Source organism: Copadichromis virginalis, linkage group LG16, assembly GCF_057382275.1.
Source record: "Copadichromis virginalis isolate Kocher_CV1m ecotype Utaka linkage group LG16, C_Virginalis_male_GT1.1, whole genome shotgun sequence".
NCBI classification, from domain to species: Eukaryota; Metazoa; Chordata; class Actinopteri; order Cichliformes; family Cichlidae; genus Copadichromis; species Copadichromis virginalis.
The window spans coordinates 36,422,560-36,442,936 of NC_140633.1; the positions used below are offsets into that span (position 1 = coordinate 36,422,560).

The 20,377-nt window shown below is 40.0% G+C and overlaps 1 protein-coding gene across 5 annotated transcripts in view; it reads right to left on the reverse strand.

Moving 5' to 3' along the window:
* Positions 1 to 20,377, reverse strand: part of spegb (striated muscle enriched protein kinase b) — a 41,643-nt gene that overhangs the window by 10,286 nt on the left and 10,980 nt on the right. For 2 of the 5 annotated variants that reach the window (XM_085434641.1, XM_085434645.1), the window contains exons 3-33: positions 20,175 to 20,241; positions 18,457 to 19,997; positions 18,171 to 18,314; positions 17,887 to 18,069; positions 16,780 to 16,946; positions 16,447 to 16,535; positions 15,464 to 15,639; positions 14,952 to 15,212; positions 14,688 to 14,846; positions 13,933 to 14,122; positions 13,596 to 13,825; positions 12,928 to 13,047; positions 12,609 to 12,713; positions 10,789 to 10,995; positions 10,568 to 10,691; positions 10,035 to 10,207; positions 9,443 to 9,555; positions 9,100 to 9,268; positions 8,914 to 9,010; positions 8,609 to 8,809; positions 6,991 to 7,048; positions 6,796 to 6,873; positions 6,496 to 6,668; positions 5,422 to 5,448; positions 5,141 to 5,293; positions 4,726 to 4,768; positions 4,567 to 4,635; positions 1,756 to 4,483; positions 1,487 to 1,639; positions 637 to 753; positions 72 to 239 (exon numbers count right to left, since the gene is read on the reverse strand). In XM_085434641.1, coding sequence (XP_085290767.1) covers positions 72 to 239; positions 637 to 753; positions 1,487 to 1,639; positions 1,756 to 4,483; positions 4,567 to 4,635; positions 4,726 to 4,768; positions 5,141 to 5,293; positions 5,422 to 5,448; positions 6,496 to 6,668; positions 6,796 to 6,873; positions 6,991 to 7,048; positions 8,609 to 8,809; positions 8,914 to 9,010; positions 9,100 to 9,268; positions 9,443 to 9,555; positions 10,035 to 10,207; positions 10,568 to 10,691; positions 10,789 to 10,995; positions 12,609 to 12,713; positions 12,928 to 13,047; positions 13,596 to 13,825; positions 13,933 to 14,122; positions 14,688 to 14,846; positions 14,952 to 15,212; positions 15,464 to 15,639; positions 16,447 to 16,535; positions 16,780 to 16,946; positions 17,887 to 18,069; positions 18,171 to 18,314; positions 18,457 to 19,997; positions 20,175 to 20,241 — 8,283 coding nt within the window. The remainder of the gene's footprint in view (positions 1 to 71; positions 240 to 636; positions 754 to 1,486; positions 1,640 to 1,755; positions 4,484 to 4,566; positions 4,636 to 4,725; positions 4,769 to 5,140; positions 5,294 to 5,421; positions 5,449 to 6,495; positions 6,669 to 6,795; positions 6,874 to 6,990; positions 7,049 to 8,608; positions 8,810 to 8,913; positions 9,011 to 9,099; positions 9,269 to 9,442; positions 9,556 to 10,034; positions 10,208 to 10,567; positions 10,692 to 10,788; positions 10,996 to 12,608; positions 12,714 to 12,927; positions 13,048 to 13,595; positions 13,826 to 13,932; positions 14,123 to 14,687; positions 14,847 to 14,951; positions 15,213 to 15,463; positions 15,640 to 16,446; positions 16,536 to 16,779; positions 16,947 to 17,886; positions 18,070 to 18,170; positions 18,315 to 18,456; positions 19,998 to 20,174; positions 20,242 to 20,377) is intronic. The other 3 variants (XM_085434642.1, XM_085434644.1, XM_085434643.1) reach the window with 3 other exon arrangements.

Sequence of the window (20,377 nt, forward strand, 5' to 3'; positions counted from 1 at the left end):
ATTACTAGTAATACTGTTGGGATAAAGTAAATGTACTTCTTCAAAGACTCAAACAATGTCTCATTTCTTACGTGCAAGAGATATTGTGCAAGAGCTTGATACTGAGGCCAGCGGGTTCGTAGCCACACATTCATAAACCCCTGCGTCCTTTTTGGTGGTCTGCATTATCATCAGCAGCTGCCTCCCATCAGGACAAGCAATCATATTCATCCTGGCATCAATCTCTAGGGGCTTCTTGTCTGAGAAAGAACACATGCACAGGGAGGGAATTTTGAAGGTGAATATTTATTTCCTTTTTCTTACCTACCCTTTTCTTACTTGCCCTGTGTCAGGTTGTAAATTTGAGCCCATTTATGCTGCTTAAGGATACCACTCCAAAGAACATGATACTGGCATAACAACTCATTCAAGAATAATCTCAGCTGTTTTACCTACAGCAACATTTATGTTCACTGTATGTAGCATTTGTAATTACATCATATTTGCATCAATATGCAACATAATGTGTCTCTGCACTCATGGATGTTAGAGGAATTATGCAAATTACTGCAAAATGCAAACAGAATGATTCTATTCACATGCACATGTATTACCCTCACTAAGACACTACTGTTTATTCCCATTAAAGATCCTCACCTTTCATCCAGGTAATGTGTGGGTGGGGACTTCCAGCTGGCAAACAGCTGAGTGTCACTGGATCTCCCTCCAGCAGCACATGATCTCTCAGTTTGATATGGAATACTGGAGGGAAATCTGGAAGTTGAAGACATTACAATAATTAATCGCATAAATACTGTATGATGAAAGGTAAAACTAACAGTTATGATTATGAAGTAATTTTTTTAAAAATCTGAAATTGAGCATATCTGAGGCCTCAGCACATACATTTCTGTACATCCTATTGGCAAATGTCATGTATAAAACCCTATTTACATCATAATGTTAATTTAAAATATAACGTGTCTCAAGATAACTATTAACTATATGACTAATATAGCATGTCTGTGGCTGTTGTAGCCTTTGCAAGATGCTTTACAACCCACTGCCACCTTGTTATTTTAAGGCTGTTTTTGGCTTATTTGTTGCAAGTGATGGTTGCATTTTTTTGTAATGGGGTCTTGCTGCTGCTTTTTGTGCCTGAGGCTTCCCAGTCTGACTGAAATACACATTTTGCTAAGTAACTATATTTTAGTGAGAAAAAATATATTTCTTAGTCACAAGCATTTTGACCAAGCAGATGGAAACTGTCACATTCTAAAATACCACTATTGCACGGTGACAATAATGTCACAGATCCACTCTCTGCTGGTGATGTTTGGTTTTATTTCTGGTCTGGTAAAGAAAGTGAAGTGTCTGCTGGCTGTAGCTTCGTATTTAAGGGCTACATATAAGTAAGTGGTCTTCCTATTAAAATAAAAAGGAGGCCCATACTAAATGTCATCATTGCCTTACCCAAATACTTTATGCACACTCTTATATAACTTACCAGAAGCCAGTTTAGAGTATTGACGTGAACGTAAGGAACTACTATCTCGAGAGATTGCTGTTGGTATGTCAGGCTGTGACACTGTCTTATCTCGCCTCCCTCTAGTCAGGCCCCATCGATCCCAGCGGGATCTGCGCTCAGCCTCCAAGCCTGCTACAAGAAAAGAAATAGGAAAGAAAAGCTTCATAAATTACATCACTCTTAAAAAAGTACAACAGATAGTCCTCTGGTAAAATATTGATTCAAAATGGAAAGGTAACTGGACATACCCTTTGCTGTGTCTGATTTTAGGCTGGACATAGACTCTAGAGACTCGGTTGAGGCACCATTAGTGGCCTGAGATACTAGCTGGTTCTGAGGAACTTTCGTTGCACGGCTCTCTGATGTTGAACGACGAAGCATGGAAAGAATGGGTGTCCTCTTGGGTTCCTTGTCTTCTGATGCTCTTCTCTCCTCTGAGTAGCTGCGGATTCTTGTAGAGATCCCAGCAACTGTTGATTCAATTTTCCTGCGCATTGCCAACACTGGAGATTCATTTGGTTTCTTAATCTCTTTTTCATCATTTTCCACCAATCTATCAGTTCCCCCATCCATTCTTGACATCTCTACTTCTTTCTTCTCCTGAGACCCTCTTCGGCCCAGAGTCCAAGAAAGCCTACGTCTCGAGGCAACAGAATCATCTTCCTTCATCATTTCCTCTTTGCGCTCTGTTGATGGAGTCCTCTTCAAGCGCATTGAGAGCCTTCTCATAAAGCCTTGGTCCTTTTGAGCTTCACGAAGATCCTGGACTGACTTTGACTTCTCCTCAAGTCTTCTTGGTTTCAATTCTAAAGGTGCACCCGTTGGCCCAGGTCTGTATATCTCTTCACTTTTCTCTGTAGAATCTGCAGCAGCTTGTAATCCATCATCTTGCTTTGAGCGTGACAGAAACTTCAGACTTCTGGTGAGAGAAGATTCACGTTTTTTAAAGCGTGCCTCAAAGACCTCTTCAGAGGTGATATCCTGTAGGTCTGCTCCTGCTGAAAGCCCTTCTTGGGCTGAAGAATATGTAACAGTCTTGGGTGGAGTGGGTTCTTTTGTTATCATCTCTGGTGATGCTACTCTGGAATATACAGCAGGGTGCTCAGTGGTTGAAACGGTGGCTGGCTTTGGTGGACCAGGTATTTCAGAGCTGGCAGGGGAAGATATACCCGTTGATACTGGGGATGATGAAATCGTTGGAGTAACAACAGGTGTAGAAGGGCCTAGCAGTGGCTCACTGAGTGGCTGAAGTGTGGGGACCATCATAGTCTGCATTATACTGGCATATGCTGAAGTCCTTCCATCTGGCAGAACAACTCGAGCAGGAAGCGAGGGTGTCGCATACGTTGAAACAACTTTTCCTGGGGAAGTGGAATATTCTTGTGTTGGTCTCAGCATAAATGAGCTTGTGGTTATTGTCACCTCAGGGGATTTCTCAGGGATAGTTACTTTCTCTTCTATATGTTCTATAACATCTTTTACGTTTTCCTTAGTGTTTGATTCAGTGACAGTATCAACTCTTTCCTCTTCTTCTTTCATTAACTCTTCCTTTTCTTCATGCTTCTTTTCTCCCTCTTCTTCCTCTTCCATTTTCTCTTCTAATGCAGGACTTTGGACCATAGAAGGAGGTGTAGGAATTCTCTGACCTACAGACTCTGATTCCATCATTGGTTCTTCTGAAATACTCATGTCCTTCTCTGAGAATCCACTGGTGCTTGATCTCTCATCAAAATTGCTATCTGTGGTCAGCCCTTCCATCTTTTCACTTATAGTCTCATCTGGCTTTATCTCTTTTTCCATAAACGATTCCTCACTCTCAGTTTTGGTTGGACTTTCCTGCAAAACCGACTCTGGTGTTGGCGGTTTTGGTGAAGGCTCCCTGGGAGTCACTGGGCGGGAGTCTAGCTTGGTTTGCTCTGTTAGAGATGACATAGATATAGCTTCTTTGAGCCTTCTCTCTTCTATCTGTGCCAAGGGAATCTCCAGAGGCGCTCCTGAACGGCGGTGCAAAGGTATGGGTTCTGAATCCCCCTGACTGAAAGAAGTGCTTTTGCGCAAAACTTTTGGTTTAGGAACTTCATCCCTTGGGAAATCACTGGATGCAGCTCTTGTTAGTGGAGGTGGGCCCAAACGGACTGTACGAGAATACCGATCTGAGGACACTGCACGTTTTTCATCTCCCATTCCTAATGTTTCCAACAGAGGTCCTCTCAGTCCACTCATCTTGTTGTCCACAGAGCCACCACGAAGCAGTCGTTGCCTCATCAGCTCCAGTTTGAGAGCATAGTCTTCTTGGCTCATCTTGGCAGTTCCTGGGCTGGTGCTCCTTTTTGGTAGTTCCATAGAGACAGCTTTCTTCAGAACTCTTCTGCCATCATCTTGACTTCCTTCTCCAGGTGCTTCTTCTGGTGTAATCCGAAGCATCAATGCACTATCAGCTGAGCCACCACGCCTTAGCTCTCCTCTTCGTCGTCCACCTTCTGGTTTGTCTGACTCCATGCTTGAACCCCGTCTCAGTGGTTTTCTAGACAGCTCTGATTTTTGGGGCAATTCAGCAGGTGATTCTTCCTCATCTGAAGAACCCTTTTCATTGGGTTGTGATGATCTTTTCCTCAGGCGGCCTTTGCCTCCCACTTCAAGTCCTTTATCCATTTCTTTAGGATCACACTCCATTGCCTCCTGGCCTTGAACAGAAGACCCAGACCAGGTACTTGCTCCGTTCTGCTTCCCTGCCTCCTGCTCATCAGTCTGAATGTCATTCAGTGACATCCTTGATCCAGAGAAGTCCATGTTAAGTGGCATTGGAATAAAAGGTAGTTCATCTATGTCCTCATCAGAATCAGAGGAAGATGATGGTGGTGGCGAACCCTCTTTAAGGTGCCTGGGAATTGCGATGGAAACATGGCTGGAGGAATCATTTAGCAATTCGGGTATGGACCTCATGACCATTTTTGATTTATAGCTGATCAGAGAACGCTAAAAAAAGGAAAATGTGACAAAATAAATACCACAATGTGACCTTGGAACATGCAGTAATAAAGAATTACAACCCATCTCACCTGCCACCTCCTGCGAGATACAAATTTCTTTAAGGCCTCTGTACTTATGGCCTTCCCCTTACTAAGGGTCTGTACAATAAATGGACATGAAATTTAAAACAAATAAATGAGAAATGGGACTTTACTAAGAATTGCCAAATGGATATCACTTATTCATACCTTGAACCAGGGGTGTCTGAGACATTCCTGCGTGTCTGGTCGTCTAAAATGATAAAACAAATATGAAAACTGAAAATAAATAAATCTGCAATAGGCTATGTGATAAATAAGTATCAGACAAAATTCTGGAAATGCTGAAACAAAAATCTTTGATTTTAATTTTATTAAATTCAAGCTCAGTACAGTGAATAAAAATAATATGTAATGACAAATCTTTATACTTCTGATCATTAACTCAGTGTTGTTGACTTGGATATGACTGTTTTCATAAATTATTATATTTGATGTATGACATTCGATGATACATAATAACTGATGACAGTTATCCATCAAGTCAGGATTTTACTGTGGTTGACACATAACTGTTTGCAAGTATTGAAACTTGGACTAAAAGAGATACAGCGGTGTTACTCACAGTCTGTCAGCCACCAGCAGCTTTATGATGAACCCTTTAGCTTCTCGGCAAAGATCGGCAAACATGCCCTCCTCAAAAGCCACGTTATAGTTTCTGATGTTCAGTACAGAGCTGCGATCATTCTCGCCAGCAAATGGAGATACACCGGTGAGACTGACAAGAGAAATAATAGCATTTAATAATAACAAACTTAATAAGAAACTTAGATGTAGTCCTGACCAACACACTGAAAAAGGTTTTTAGCATTATGGAAAATTGAAACTAATGAAAAATGTGCTTACCACAGATATGCTATTACTCCAACAGGCCTAGAAAAGTAAAGAAAAAATACAGTGTTTAAGATCAGGACATTAACAAATATTTGTAAGTACTGTATTTTAAAGCTTTTCTACTGTGATAGTCAGATTAGGGAAAACAGCGGAATGACCAAAATTACTGGAACCACCATGATCTTATTGGCTTTGAAACTGCTTTGGGACCAGGTGTACAACTACTCACATACAGCTGCTGTCTTAAAAGCAAAAGAAAACAGAAATAAGAAAGAATCAGTCTGCCCTCTATCTGCTATTAGTTTTCAATTGAATGCAGTCAAGCTGGAAATTAAATGCAATGTGTTTGTGCTAACTTGACAAACAACTGTGAAAAATCCTCCAAAACTGCTAAACTGTTGCAGTCAACATAGACAGAAAGTCCCAGGAGGAAATTCAATTCAGAGTTCTCCCAGAACCTCATAAATGTGAAACAAAAATGTAAAAATTCCTTCACAAATAGTGATTTAGTTGTTGCAGGATGGCAACAAAATGACGTAGGGAATTGGCAACTTTGTTTTCTTTTTTAAATTTACTGTTTTAAATAAAATATAGGGTTCAAAAGCAAGGCAGAGTTGGGGTCTTATTTAGAAAATAAAACCAGAATAGAACCAGCTGGCAACCTGTTGAGCGTAGTCCGCTGTTGCAAGAAGATGCGTCACAGACAAGTTGCACTCATCAGTACAGACAGTCTCAGATCAACTGAAATGTGTTGACAATGTGTCTATTTTTTTTTTAACTAGATAGCTGCTATTTGCAAACCTTTGGCCATCTGTTAGAGAGGGATATCAGTTAGCCTGAGTCGGACTGTGATTGCTTGGAGACAGGTTGCTACCCACCAGGACAGATATAAGTGGTTGACCAGAGACTGAGGGCGTTGCACGTTCAGCCTCTGGGCGACCAGTTGGTCACTGCAACTAATTGCAACTGGGTTTCAACAAAAAATAAATACATAACAAATCAGTGCAATCATTGGGCTACCTCTGATTTTCACTAATCGCATGGAAGGTTCTGTCCTATTTTTAGTGTAGTGTGACTGAGTCATACCATATATCTGTTGCTTTTGACACGGGGCTCTGATTGACAATTTCTGGTGCAACAAATTCTGGGGTGCCATATTTGCAGTACTGAGCTTCATCAGGTGTGATCTCCACCGCGTTGCCAAAATCACAGAGTCGGATTTGATCACCATGGGGGTCCGCCATGAGGATGTTTTCAGGCTGATGAGAGAATTAGGAAATAATATCTAACCCACTGTCTGCTATGAAAGTGCAACTGATCATTTAAAAATAACCTTCTGACACACAAGATGATGGAAGTATAGATTGAGTACTCTTATTTATCTACCTTGATGTCCAGGTGTATGATGTTCGAATGATGAAGGTAGTCCAATCCTTCAAGAAGTTGTCTAATACATGAACGAACCTGATGGTCCAAAAAACCCCAAAACAAAAACAAAAAAAACAGAAGATTTTTTTGATCAGATAATAAGAAAATATAGATAAAAGTAGTATTTACTTAGTGAAAAATTGGGATCCTTACATCAGACTCCATTACTGTCGATTTTCTTGTAAATCTGTCAAGCAGCTCCTCGTGGCATCTTTAACGATCAGTTAAGGCATTTCTTTTTGTTAAATTAAATGCACTTTGTAACAAATTATTTATTATGTTATAACCAGTGTTGGGCAAGTTACTTTGAAAAAGTGATTAATTATAGTTACTAGGTACTTCTTCAAAAAAGTAACTGAGTTAGTAACTGAGTTACAAGATTCTAAAAGTAATTAATTACCTAAAAAGTAACTATAGTGTTACTTAAAAAAATGTTTAACCCTCTGGGGTCCAGGGTATAATTGGCCATTTTTAACTACTTTTGATGTTTCCTCCACATTTCACCTTTAAAAACTATTTACTTTGCCTTGTTTGGTATCATTCTTTTCAGCACAACCTCAGGTGTCTGAATTTACAGTCATGTTTTCATTTTGACATACTGTATTACCACAACTGATCTAGAATCAGACAAAAAACATAAAATCAGAGTAGAAAAAAGTTCTGTTTTTTACTGTAACAACCACAAACATGTTTATTGAATCATATTTCATAACTTTAAATGCAAATATAAATTGTCAATTTTAAAATGCACAAGTTATTTGCAGCCATTTACCTTTTACCCTTTTTTCTTTATAACCATTTCAAACTATTTACAGAACAATCAGCTGTTCTGCATTCAATAAGATGCCACACAAATTATTTGTGCCACTCCAAATATTTTTGTCCACTATAAAGGAAACATCACAGCCTGATACCTGCAGGTCTGACAGCAGCAGGTGTATCACTCCTGTTTCTACCTGGAGACAGCAGTCGCCTCATTGTTCTGACACACAACACAAAACTATCCACAACACTCTACACTAACTACACAAGACAACACATTAACTACACACTCCAAACACGCTAAACGTCACAAATCTCTCACATCTCAAAACTCGCTCTCTCTGTTTTTCCCCTGTGTTTTTGTTTGTTTGTTTGTTTTTGCTCATAAGCAGAGAGCGCTTGCTGCGCTGTCCTTAGACAGCAAACGTGACGAAACTATTGAAGAAAAAACGCCGCGTATATATTGTTTATCATGACTCTGGTTTTACGTGGCCTATCAACACAATTTAAAAACTGGTATATATCACCTTGTTGCTTTGTCATCTTAAAGCGGTCATGTGATTGGCTTACCATGACTATTATACTCTTCCTCAGTCAAACAGCAGCACTCATGCGATTGTTGTGCGAGAAAGTGATTGCCGCCCACGGGAGCGCGCGCAGCTGCTTAAAGCAGTAGGGCCCAAATTACTTACAGCTACTTCTGTGCAACTGATATAAGATGCGGTAAGCTGAAGGCAGCTTCAACCGTCTGTTTGTTGAAAAATAGTAACGCGACCGCACTGCATTTTCTTGTTAGTAATGGTAACGGAGTTGTAACGATAGGAATAGTAATTAGTTAGATTACTCGTTACTGAAAAAAGTAACGCCGTTACCAGTTATTCCCATCACTGGTTATAACGCATTCAATATTAAAATATTCTTTTAACATAAACCTGGTATATTATACTAAGGCTAACTGAGTACTCAGCATCAGAAGGTTTGTTTTCTGACTGCTTTTAAATGTGGATACATTTCAGTGATGATGACAACAGCATTCTTCTTCTCAAAGGCATCATGAAAGTAAAGCACTCTCTCGTGGTCCAGCTTGGAAAGCAGCTTCATCTCTCTCAGAGCGGATGTCTTCTTCTTGGCCCGCGTGGAAATAAACTTTGCAGCGTGCTCCATCTTGTCTGCCTTCTGGGTCGCACGTTTCACATAGGAAAAAGCACCTCTGGAGAAACAGTTCATCAGTTTCATAATTTCTTATTAGTTGAAAAAAGACTGTCAAATAACAGTGCACGTCAGCTGTGGGATCTTTTCTTAAAACTGATTTACCTTCCAATTTCCTTGTGGATGTCATAGTAATCAGTCAGTCGGCGCATTTTCCTTAGAATAGTTTCCTCATCGTCGATGGGATCTTCTTTACTTTTAGCTACAGCAAAGATAAAAGATTAAATGAGTTCCATCAATTTGTTCATTCAAGAGCCTTTGACACCTCAGACAGACAGACTGGCTTCTTACCTTCATGAACGGTGAGTTCAGCTTTACAGGATACAGATCCGGCTAAGTTCCTTGCTGTGCAGGTGTAAACCCCAGAGTCTTCCGGACGAGCATTTAGAACCACCAGGGAGCATTCATTATCATCGTACACAAACGTGTAATGACTGCTCTCTGACAGCAGGATATCATTCTGAAAGCAAATATGCTACGTTTTACAGCGGGTCGTCTTGCGTTTGCTAAAAACTCCCTAAAAACTCTTATGGTTATTTCCCATTTCACTAATTTAGTTAACAGCACAGAGAAACCAGTAAAGAATAACTAGTCATGCAGGGCCATTGTATTAAACACTATAATGGATGGAAACCTTGAACCACAAGATGTCAGGGATGGGTTTGCCCTCCACAACCACAGCAAAGCGAGGGGTATCCCCAGCACAAACATCCAAATCTTCCATAATGGTCTCAAATGTTGGTGGAGCTGTAATGACAGTACAAAGTTCAATTAATTTTGAGGCAATTATTTGCAGTTATTTTGTACTTAGTCTCCAAATATGTCCATCACTAGAATTCTGAAAGCAGATGTCAGAGATGATCTGACTGAGAAACTGAGGGACTACTCATGCTGATACAGCAGAGATCTGGACTCACAGTAGGTCCACCCTAAAGTACACTTCATCCTCCTTTTTGACACTAGTTCAGATCATTATCATGTTGTAGACCTGATGAATCAACACCAGTGAATAAACCCATTATAAACATAAACTCCTAAGGGAACATGTTAACTGAAGTCATAGGTCTTGCAATCTATTTTCCTTAATTCTAAACAATCCGACTTCTTTTTGAAACAGTCGCCCCCTGCTGGCCATTAGAGAGACTGCATTTCAACAAAAGCTTTGCTTTTAAACCCAGAGACTATGTTCATAATTTATATGCACACAGTCTACCTGAAATCTATACCTGCCATCTCCACAATGAATTTGCAGCTGTCACTGCCATACTTATTGGAGGCCACAAACTCCATCTCTCCAATGTCAGCGCTCTTCACTTTCAGCAGCTTCAGCGTGTGCTGGTCGTCATCTGGCATTGTCATCTCATATAGGCCTGGCTTGTTGGCCAGGACCACTCCTCTCCTGGGAACAAAAGCATTTTCAGTCAGGTCAGATACTTATAGGAAGGAGGGCAGCAGAGTGTCACTGAGTCAGGACATAATAATAGACTTTCTTAACTGCTCTGGAATCCTGGATAATCACTGGGAATAAAGCAGCTGCCTCTTTGCATACTGTCATACTGTATTTATGCTTCCCAGTAACAGTACATGTATCCTGTTATGTACTAAGTCAGAAAGGGGACAAACGGCACTAGATTCTCTCATGCGACAGGAATATGTTTGAATTTTTTTTCTTTAGTGAAATTAAAGTAAAACTCATTCATTTCCTTGAGTTTCTCTTTTTCTAAAAACAACAAAATGAAGTGTATTGACAGAAACTAACCTTTTCCAGATGACTGAAGCATTAACATGATTGAGAGTCATTGAGATAGTGACCGACTGGTTTTCCATCACATATACAGTTTCTGGCTTATCGATAATCACTGGAGCCTCCTGCACATAAGGACCTGAAGACATAAACCACAGAGGTAATATTTAACAGATTTGTTCTGGATGGATGGATGAATGGATGGATGGATGGATGATCTATAAAGTCAAACCTACCTCTGTCCAGGAGCTGCACTGGGTCAGTAGCTGGTGAGGGCTTGCTGAAAGCCTTGGAGGTGATGGTGAGTACCCTGAAAGCATAGCGCACACCTTTGGAGAGTGTTGTGATGGTGTAAGTTGTCTCCTTCAGGCCTGAAGCTATAATGATCCACTGGATGGAGCCTAAGGCTTGCTGTTGGATGGCGTACATCAAAGAGCTGGGATCTGGAAGAAAAAAAAAGGCTTTTGATTCAAAATGCTTTGGGTCAATGATTCCTTTTTATATCACGCAGTATATGAAGTAAGTACATAAAGTACAACATGTAAAAACTGGAGCACCTCACAGTGTGTCAGTATGTTATTTTTAGCATTTATTCTTGATGTTTTTTCATAATGAAATCTGCTGCTTGTTTCAGTGTCCCAGCTGTAAAACCAGAGATGAGTAAGTCTTACCCAGAAATGAAAGAACACATCACACTCACAGCCTGGCCATTTGTCAAACACTTTGTTTTCTTTCATTCGGACACATTTGGGACTACAATTTACAAAATGAATATTGTGAAAACTTAAACTTAAATAATAAAATAAATAAATCAGTAAAATCATTAAGTAAAAAATAGCTTAGCTTAATAGCTTATCGAACATAACCTTTTCCCTTCTCCTATTTTATTTTTATGTTTTATGATTTTGTAAACTGCCTGTTTTTATGCTTGCTTTGTTCTGCTGTGTACAGTGTCCTTGAGTGTTCTGAAAGGCACTTTTAAATAAAATGTATTATTATTATTATTATTATTATTAAGACAGAAAAGTAGCAAATGAGACCATAAACACATCATGTAAATCTTATACTGAGGTCATAAAACAGAGAAACTGAGAAATGGGATAATTTGCTCATAGTCTTTTAGACCAGCAGCCCCCAACCTTTTTTGCACCACGGAACATTTATGTCCGACAATATTTTCATGGACCGGCCTTTAAGGTGTCGCGGATAAATACAACAAAATAAAACCAGTACCGGTACCAAATAAAAAAAAGATTTATTCATAACACAAGGAAAAAGACCGAGGGAAACCCAGTTAATGATAAAAACAATTGCAAAAAAATAACACTAAAAACCGATAAAAACCATAAATTTCACAACCGAGCCTCAACTCTCGCAGCCCGGTACCAAACGACTCACGGACCAGTACCGGTCCGTGGCCCGGGGGTTGGGGACCACTGTTTTAGACAACCCAGTGTTTTTTTGGAACCAGAACTGTTGCCCTCTGCTGGACATTAGAAAGAATGCACTGGCTTTACTTTTTAGACCTAGAAGCAAGGTCCATCTTTTACATTCAGTCTATGATCAAATGGCCCTCAGCTCAGATCTGTTCCATGTTGAAAGCGATAGATTACAATCTGTCAGACTTTCATGGAAAGATGAGATAGACACAAATATTTTAAAATGCATGTCTGAAAGAGACCTTAGAGAATAAGATAAGATAAGATAAGATAACCTTTATTAGTCCCACACGTGGGAAATTTGTTTTGTCACAGCAGGAAGTGGACAGTGCAAAAGTTATGAGGCAAAAATTAGAATACAATAAGAATAAATACGGTACACAACTGTACAGAATAGAATAAAATAAAATACTATATACAGTAGAATAAAATAAAATAAATATACAATAAGATAAAAATAGAATACAAATACAAATACTATATACAACTGAGTAAAAATACAACGATGACAGAAAGAATGTTCTGCATTAAATGTGTAAAACAATAAATAACTTAAGAATAAGGAATATATTGTTTTGTCTCTTGAATATAGCACATGTGACAATGTTTTTGCTTACCAATGGAAGGGTCCAGCCTCCTTGGTTTCTTCCAGCTCAAGGTGATGGTTTTGCCAGTAATGGATTCTATGACTGGAGTCCCATCAGGTGGGTCAGGGAGGATGTCTGAAAATGACAATGGATTTAGGCAGCTGTATTTTTCTCTGGTGTGGTGCGGCATGGGGCAGCATCAATCTATAAGGTGTACTTGAGTACGGTTGTGTAATCAAAACATGTTTCTTTCTCTAGAGCGTTCAATTCAGTTCAATTTTATTTATATAGCATCAAATCAGAATGAGAGTTTCCTCAAAGCACTTGAGGAAGAAGAAAAAAAAATTACCTGTAACATAGAGATGAGCATAGCAGGTGGCCTTCCCAACTTTGTTAGAGATGACACTCTTGTAGACACCACCGTGGGCATGGCACACAGAGCGGATGACCAGGCTGTGAACATCACGAACTGCAACAGGAGAAAGCGGCTTGGCTTACTCGGTTTTACACGACACAGACAAGGAAGACTGAGGCAGTGTGGATTCATTCAGGGGTGTAAGTGCTCAGTGTAGCAGCTATAGAATAACGACACTCTCTGTATTTAATTAAACCCTGATCTCACAATGAAATTCTGTGTACTTTTGCTCCACGCAACAAGAAAGAGGACAGCACCCTCGTTTTTGAAAATTGGTCTTTGTAGATTAAAGGTAGTTGAAATGATTTGCTGCTGAAGCACAGAAGTAACTGTCGCAATGATCCTGGCAATGAAGAAGCAAACAGGGCAAAAAGAGAATGATAAAATCACTTCCTCAATAAAGAAGTCTTTGGTTCTGATTATTACTGCTAGATCAGTAATGGTTATTGTACCTGCTTAATACAAGCAGTTATTTTTTAAATGAAGTAATAAAAAAAATATTTGTTTGCGTTTGCTGAAAAGAAAGTCATACATAAAGGAATTTCCATACAAAGGATGGAAATAAATATCAGATGAATATAAATCCATTCTGCAAAACTTACACTGTGTCATCTTTCTGTCCTCTGTGCTTTCAATCCTCTTTCCATTGTGGAACCAGGCGATAGTTGGATACGGCAAACCAGCCACTTTGCATTTGAGCACAGCCTCTTTTCCCTCAATCACATCCAGGTCATAAAGGGGTTTGATGAAGTCAGGCATGGTGAAACGCTCCACCTCATTCTCTGGGACCTCTGGCTCTTCAGGTATGGAGGGCATTTTCTCCAATTTAGCCCTGAAGTGATGAGAAGAAGAATTGGATAGGTAACAATGAACACCACTGGGAGCTCAAGCGGAATTTCAAAAAGCACACGTGATCCAGAGAAAATCAAACACTCTTACATCTGTGAGGAGATGGCTGGACGTGGCTCCTGTATGTAAAGTTCAGCAGAGCTCTCTGCCTCGCCGTGACTGTTATGGGCTCTGACAGTGTAAAAACCCTCATCATCGCTGGTCACGTGAGAAATGACGAGAGAATGGCGGCCACCCTCCTGAAGAATACGAATGTCCTCACTTTCTGTAAGTAAATGATCTAAAGGAAAAAGGAAAACATATCCATATGGTTTTATATTGGAGGAGCATAAGTAAGATAAGCTAGAAGTTTACCCAGTAAAACTTTAAAGATAAGTGATTGATCAGATATAATTAAGAACACCAAATGATAAAGAATGCAAAAGTCAGTAAGAGATTTTGTGTTTATAATTAATTAGCTGTTCCAAAAAAGTTTCACTTTTTGCTTGCTATTAAGCGACAATTTAATTAAAACTTGACAGTTGATTTTATATCTGATTTACCATCAGATTAAGAAATAAGGCTAAAATCGTCAGTTGGCAGTGAAATTCAGTGATACAAAGAAAAAAGAGAACACTCCAATAATCACATGACCCCTGTGAGCAAGCACTTTGGTGACAGTGGAGGGAAAAACTCCCTTTTAACAGGAAGAAACCTCTGGCAGAACCAGGCTCAGGGAGGGGCGGAGCCATCTGCTGCGACCAGTTAGGGTGAAATGAAGTCAGGGGTTATTGCACTGCCCACAGAAGGAGTGTGTGTATAAGTGACAGCGTCATCAACCTAGAGGAGTATAAGTATGTTCCTACCAAAGTGGCTCCAGGTGACTTTAGGAGGTGGCGTCCCACTGACTTTGCAGTCAAATCGAGCGTTGCGCCCCTCAATTACTTCCAAAACATCCAAATTGCGAGTAAAGAGAGGTTCGAGGGAGGGGATGACTTTGAGTTTGCCACATGAGGTCACTTCCTCTAAAAAATGAAAAAAATATCTCTTAAGTAGAAACGAGTTAGAAGTGATAAATATACTTCTTCAAGTTTTGCATCATGCATGTGGGATATATCCTTGACACTTACCTTTAGCTGTGCTGAGTTTGCACATGTATGTTCCGCTGTCATCTTCATGTACAGAGTTAAGCAGCAGGCGGCACTTTCTTCCATCAAAGTGCATTTTACAATTGAGCAATGCTGGCTGGATCAGTTTCCCATCTGCAAGCCAGTCCACATCCGTGTCCTTTGGTCCAATGACGTGACACTCAAACAAAACAGTCTCTCCAGCCTTGGCTGTGATGTCCCTGACTGCCCGGATAACTGCCAGACCTGGCTCCACTGGTGGTGCTGGATATAAATAAAGTACATTTTCTGAAGATTGCTGTTAAGTGATACAAAAACGGTGATGTTGTGAAGTAGTTCCAGCCCTCTGTTTATGTTTTTAGTCACGTGGAACTATGGTAAAGGAATTGGAGGCATTTCTTTACAATGTAGAACAAAATTACTTCCCCAAAACTGACACGGACATAATTAATCGGTGAACAAGAGCGAAATGTCGATTTATGCATTCTTAATTAAACAAGCAGAAAAATACATACCTTTCACCTCCAGCTTTGCTTCACACTGCTTCGTCCCATACTCATTAATAATCCTACAAGTGTAAATCCCAGAGTCCGACTTCACTGCCGACTTGATTGTCATTTCAAAGGCGCCATCCTTCATCTCACGTACAATGTGACGTGGGCCTGTTTTTACCGTCACTCTGTCCCTCAGCCTACAAGAGCACATGGGACCAATTGTTTCTATATTTTTCAACAAGAGGTAAATTACTCATACACTGCATTTCAGTTTTTCAATAAAGGATGGTCAAGCACACGTTTTGTCCCACCACATTAGGGGGTGGAATACATTGTCTTTTCTGCTATTGTCTCTTTAGATTCATGACTAACTCTTATGACAAAACCTGCATGAATGACTCAGCCGTTTATTGTCAGCTACATTAAAAAAATAAGACTGGCATTATTAGCCGTAATGTTAAATTTAGCATTAAAAGAACCCCACAAAAAGACCAAAAGCAGTATGTAATTTTCTCTTTTTTAACTGTTGTGCTGTCACTTTTCTATTAAAACACATTTACAGAGAGTGCTATTTTCAATTAAATCATATATTTGGATACCATATTTTAGCTCTAAAATTTATTTGTACATTTATTTCCTTTTTTGTGCTTTACTTTGATATAACTTTTGCATTTGCAGCTATATGAGACTAACTTAAAACCAACTATCTTATGAAGAAAAGTATCACCAAGTTAAAGTTGCAACAGGAAAAGGAAATGATCTCATCTCTACATCGTAAGATCACTTCACTGATTAAGCATGGGGGTATGCAAAAGCATCACATGCAATAAAAAATCAATTTAAAAGTTTTGACTTTAAAACTTTAAGTTTCCACCTCCTTTAATGAATTAAAGGACCATGCTCAAAAACAAACTATGCATTCATGTTTCCTCATGGTTTGTGCTGTCCATATCTTATGGAAGCAATGAGTTTAAGTAGACTGATGAAGTGAGGGGGGGACCTACCAATACAGCATAGGTTTGGGTTGTCCACTTATTCGGACAGACATGGTGACTTCCTGTCCCTCAATGACAGCTTGATCACTCATTGTTACCTGTTTAAAATTTAATGCAAGTTAGACGCTTAGAGATGCATTTCACCTGTAAGTTTTATGAGAGATGTGTTGATGGGGTGACCACACAGCAGATAATACATTTATTAAGGGAAAATTAATACTGATAGAATGCTTAGTATGGAAGATATTTCCATGCAGTATTGTTGCCACTGTTCGATTAACATACTATGGTCACACTAAAGGGCAAAGTAAGATTTATCCAATGAACCCTGCACAGTCTCACCAAGAATGCAGGGGGTTTCCTAAAATGTGTGTCAATAGTTCGCCTTGGCTCTGGCCCCCCAAAGTCCATGACTTCTTCCATGGGGCTGAGATACTCTTCATCAGATGTAATAGGGCTGCTGATATCCATAGGAACACCCAAGTTTCCCTTTGGTTCCTGCACAGAATCTGCAAAGCCAGAAATTGTACTATTATAATCATTGTCATACCTTGATACCTTTTTTAACAATCAAGTCCCATTTATACTTTTTTTTTTTTTTTTTTACTGAGAGCAAAACTGAAAGAGTACAAGGGGATTTAAAAGAGTTCACATATTGAATAAAACATCCCTCCTGTTTAAAACACATTTAGAACCTAAGATGCCAACTGTGAAATCTAAACAATGGTGGATTCACAGTGAGTGGAGCCACTGAGCCTCATTGGGCACTTTATAGGTTCAGTTTTGCCTCTGAGTTTCCATGGTAACTATAAGTGAGGTTATTCAGCTGGAATATATGGCGCACACATTTCGCTGAGAGAGATAATGACAAGGGAGCCAGGAGAGAAATACAATGCCAACGTGGGAAGAGACTACGAGATGATTTTTAAGACGACAAAAATGGCCTCTGAAAATGAATACTGTAAACTGGAAATTACTGCTTAGTACATTTACCTTTTTTTTGATTAGGCTGCATATTATACTAGTGTAGGGGGAGTGATAAATGTCCTGTTCAATTTCTGAGCGACTACAATAAAAGTTTAATATAATAACTGACGTGGCCTTTCTGTGTGGAGTTTGTATAATCGTCCAATAGCTGTGTTGGTTTTCTCCAGATATTCTGGCTTCCTGTTGCAGTTCGAAGAAATGCATGTTAGTTTAATTAGGGGATTCTGAATTGGCTTTAAATGTGAATGAGAGAATGAATAGTTGTGTCAGTGTTAGCACTGTGATGGACGGGCAACCTGTCCGGAGTGTACCCCACTACTTGCCCATTGTCCACCTAGATAGGCTGCATGCTTCGTTGGGTAAGAGATTATGGATGTATGTATAGATATGGATGTTCCTTAAGCCTCAGTCAGATAGGCCTTTGCGATGCTTTTGGTCTCATGTCCCAAAACATAAACTTACCTGCTTTAACTATAAGAGTGGCACTGCTTGAAGCTCTTCCCATCTGATTAACAGCAGTTACACAGTATCTTCCCCCATCACTTATTTTAGCTGATCTGATGAGAAGACTATGTCGTTCACCCTCCACTTTGACTGCATAATTTGCAATCCCAGTGACCTCAGTGTTGTCTATAGTCCAGGTGACTTAAACAGAGAAGAAAACAAAATAAATCCACCTCTCCATCAACTGATTCAAAGTTACCTTTAAGGGTTTTGCTGTTGAAATAAAAATTACAAAAAATTACCTTCAGGGCTAGGGGTTCCAGCAATTATAGTTCTTAGCAGTACATCTGCACCAGCAGATGCTACAGTATCCTGGAGGGGAAACTCAAACATAGGAGCCTCCATGGGGTCTTCTCCGGCAGACACATAAGAATCATCTGAAGAATCTGCACATTTTAACAAGAGACAAACTTAAAGTGATTTTTGTTCCTTTGCTCAAATTACAAAAATGACACTAGAGGACAGAGAAAGTCACTTTATTAGACATTACCACAAAAAAGCTTACAAAAGAAACAGAACAAATCTAACCTAACTCTGGAGACAGGGGTCGTGTACGACGGTTCTTTCCTCTGGACTTTTGCTGTTGTCCCTCTTTGGCACCAGCACGCTTCTGTTTAGGCTCACTTGTGCTTACAGGAACATCCTCTTCCATTTTTTCATCTTCAACAATAATTGTAGGTACCTTAATCTTAGAGATTGGTTTAGAAAGTTCCACTTCCATTTTCTCCTCTGTTGGAGAGCTTGGTAATATTCTTGGGGGTTTTGAAGGGGCAAGATCTTGCACAATGATGGGCCTTTTTTGTACCAGAGGACTCTCAGGTCTGTTTTCAATTTTTCTTACTGCAACTTCTATTGGTGTCTTTCTCCCCGAAGTCTCATCCTTTTGCGTTTGTACAGGAGACTCTTGGATGTGTGGGGATTCTTGCATTCGAGATACCCTTTGTACAAGAGGACTCGGTGGCCTTCGTTCAACTTTGCGCAACGTCATCTCTGTAACATTTCTGCTTGGTGAATCTTCCCTGTGTTGATTATATATTGCTGGTGATGATGATCGTTGAATAATTTCTGTAACAGGACTGACTCTATTGAATTCTCTCACCGATCGTTGTCCTGGTAAGTCAGATAACTGCATTGACTCTGGGGTGCCTGCAACTTCTCCAACTCTACTAACTGGTACAGCTGTTAAACCAGTGTCTGCTGTCTTTTGAGGTTGAGATTTCTGCTCATGTTGTGTTTGCTGCTGTTGCTGCATCGGTTGCTTACTTAGTTCCCTTTCTCTCTGTTCTTTTGCCCACTGGACTCGTTCCCTTTCTTGGAGTTTTTGCAGGACCTGAGGAGGAATAGGTTCAATTTTCCTAAAAGGCTGGCGCTGCTTGACCTTCAGGGTTAGCTGTTCAGTTGAAAACGATTTCTTCAGATGAGGTTTACCAACAAGCTTTTTAATGCGTTGGAGCTCCTCAGTGAACTTGTTTTCAATGTCCTGAACTTTTTGAGAGTAGCGAGGTTTCTCTTCCAGCGAAGCTGCTCTCTGTTTAAACATAGACCTTCGTTCAGCAGCATCTTCTTTTAGAGCTTCCCTAAGATCTTCCCTTGAACTTTCTCTAGAGATACCCAAACGGCTTCCTCCATCATCTGAATCCACAGATCCAGCCCGATTGAACCCTGCCCAGGATCTTCCCGAAATGGAACCTTCTGGAATATCAAGACTCCGTCTCCGCTCCTCTAAGTCACGGACCTTCTCAAAAACCTTTGAACTAGCCCTTGTAAGCTTTGGAGAGGGTCTAAGAGTAAATTCTTTCTTGGAATATTCACTCAGTGGAGTCTGTGGTCGGGAATCTTGGGTGTTACTTTGGGACACAGATTTTGGCTGCTTAACCTTTTCTTCAAACTCCCCAGGCACGGTGTCTTGGTATTCAGTTGGCACAACGATTTTCTTCCGCAAGCTAAGAGGAGTAGTTGAACCAGAGCGACTTGGCATTGGAGAGGTGGAGGTGCGTTTGACCAGTCTTGGAGATGGGGGTGGGAGAACTTGTGTGGGAGATTCTCTTGAAAAATCCTCAGACTGGCTCCTGAAATAGAGGATTTGAGGAAAAATCTGTTAAAATTAGGAAGCTGTTGCTAATTTACAACCTTACTCATTACTGTGTTTTAGCACTGAATTCAAGTCCAGTAGTATAGTCAACACACAAAGTTCTTTTTACTGTAATTGTTGGGGTTACCATCAATGCTGTATGTTTTGTACTTGCCTGTTAGAGTGATCTTCATGTCCATGTGTTTTACTGACATCCTGGGCACATTTTTCCATCACTGTGTCTCGTGTGAAAGAAGAGATGCATTAACACATTTGTATGGCAAAAATTCTAGGTCAGGTATTCATGTTCAAATCTCCACCAAATAATATTTCTATGTAAACACTGGATGAAGTGACTTGCTGTATCACTGCAGGCTC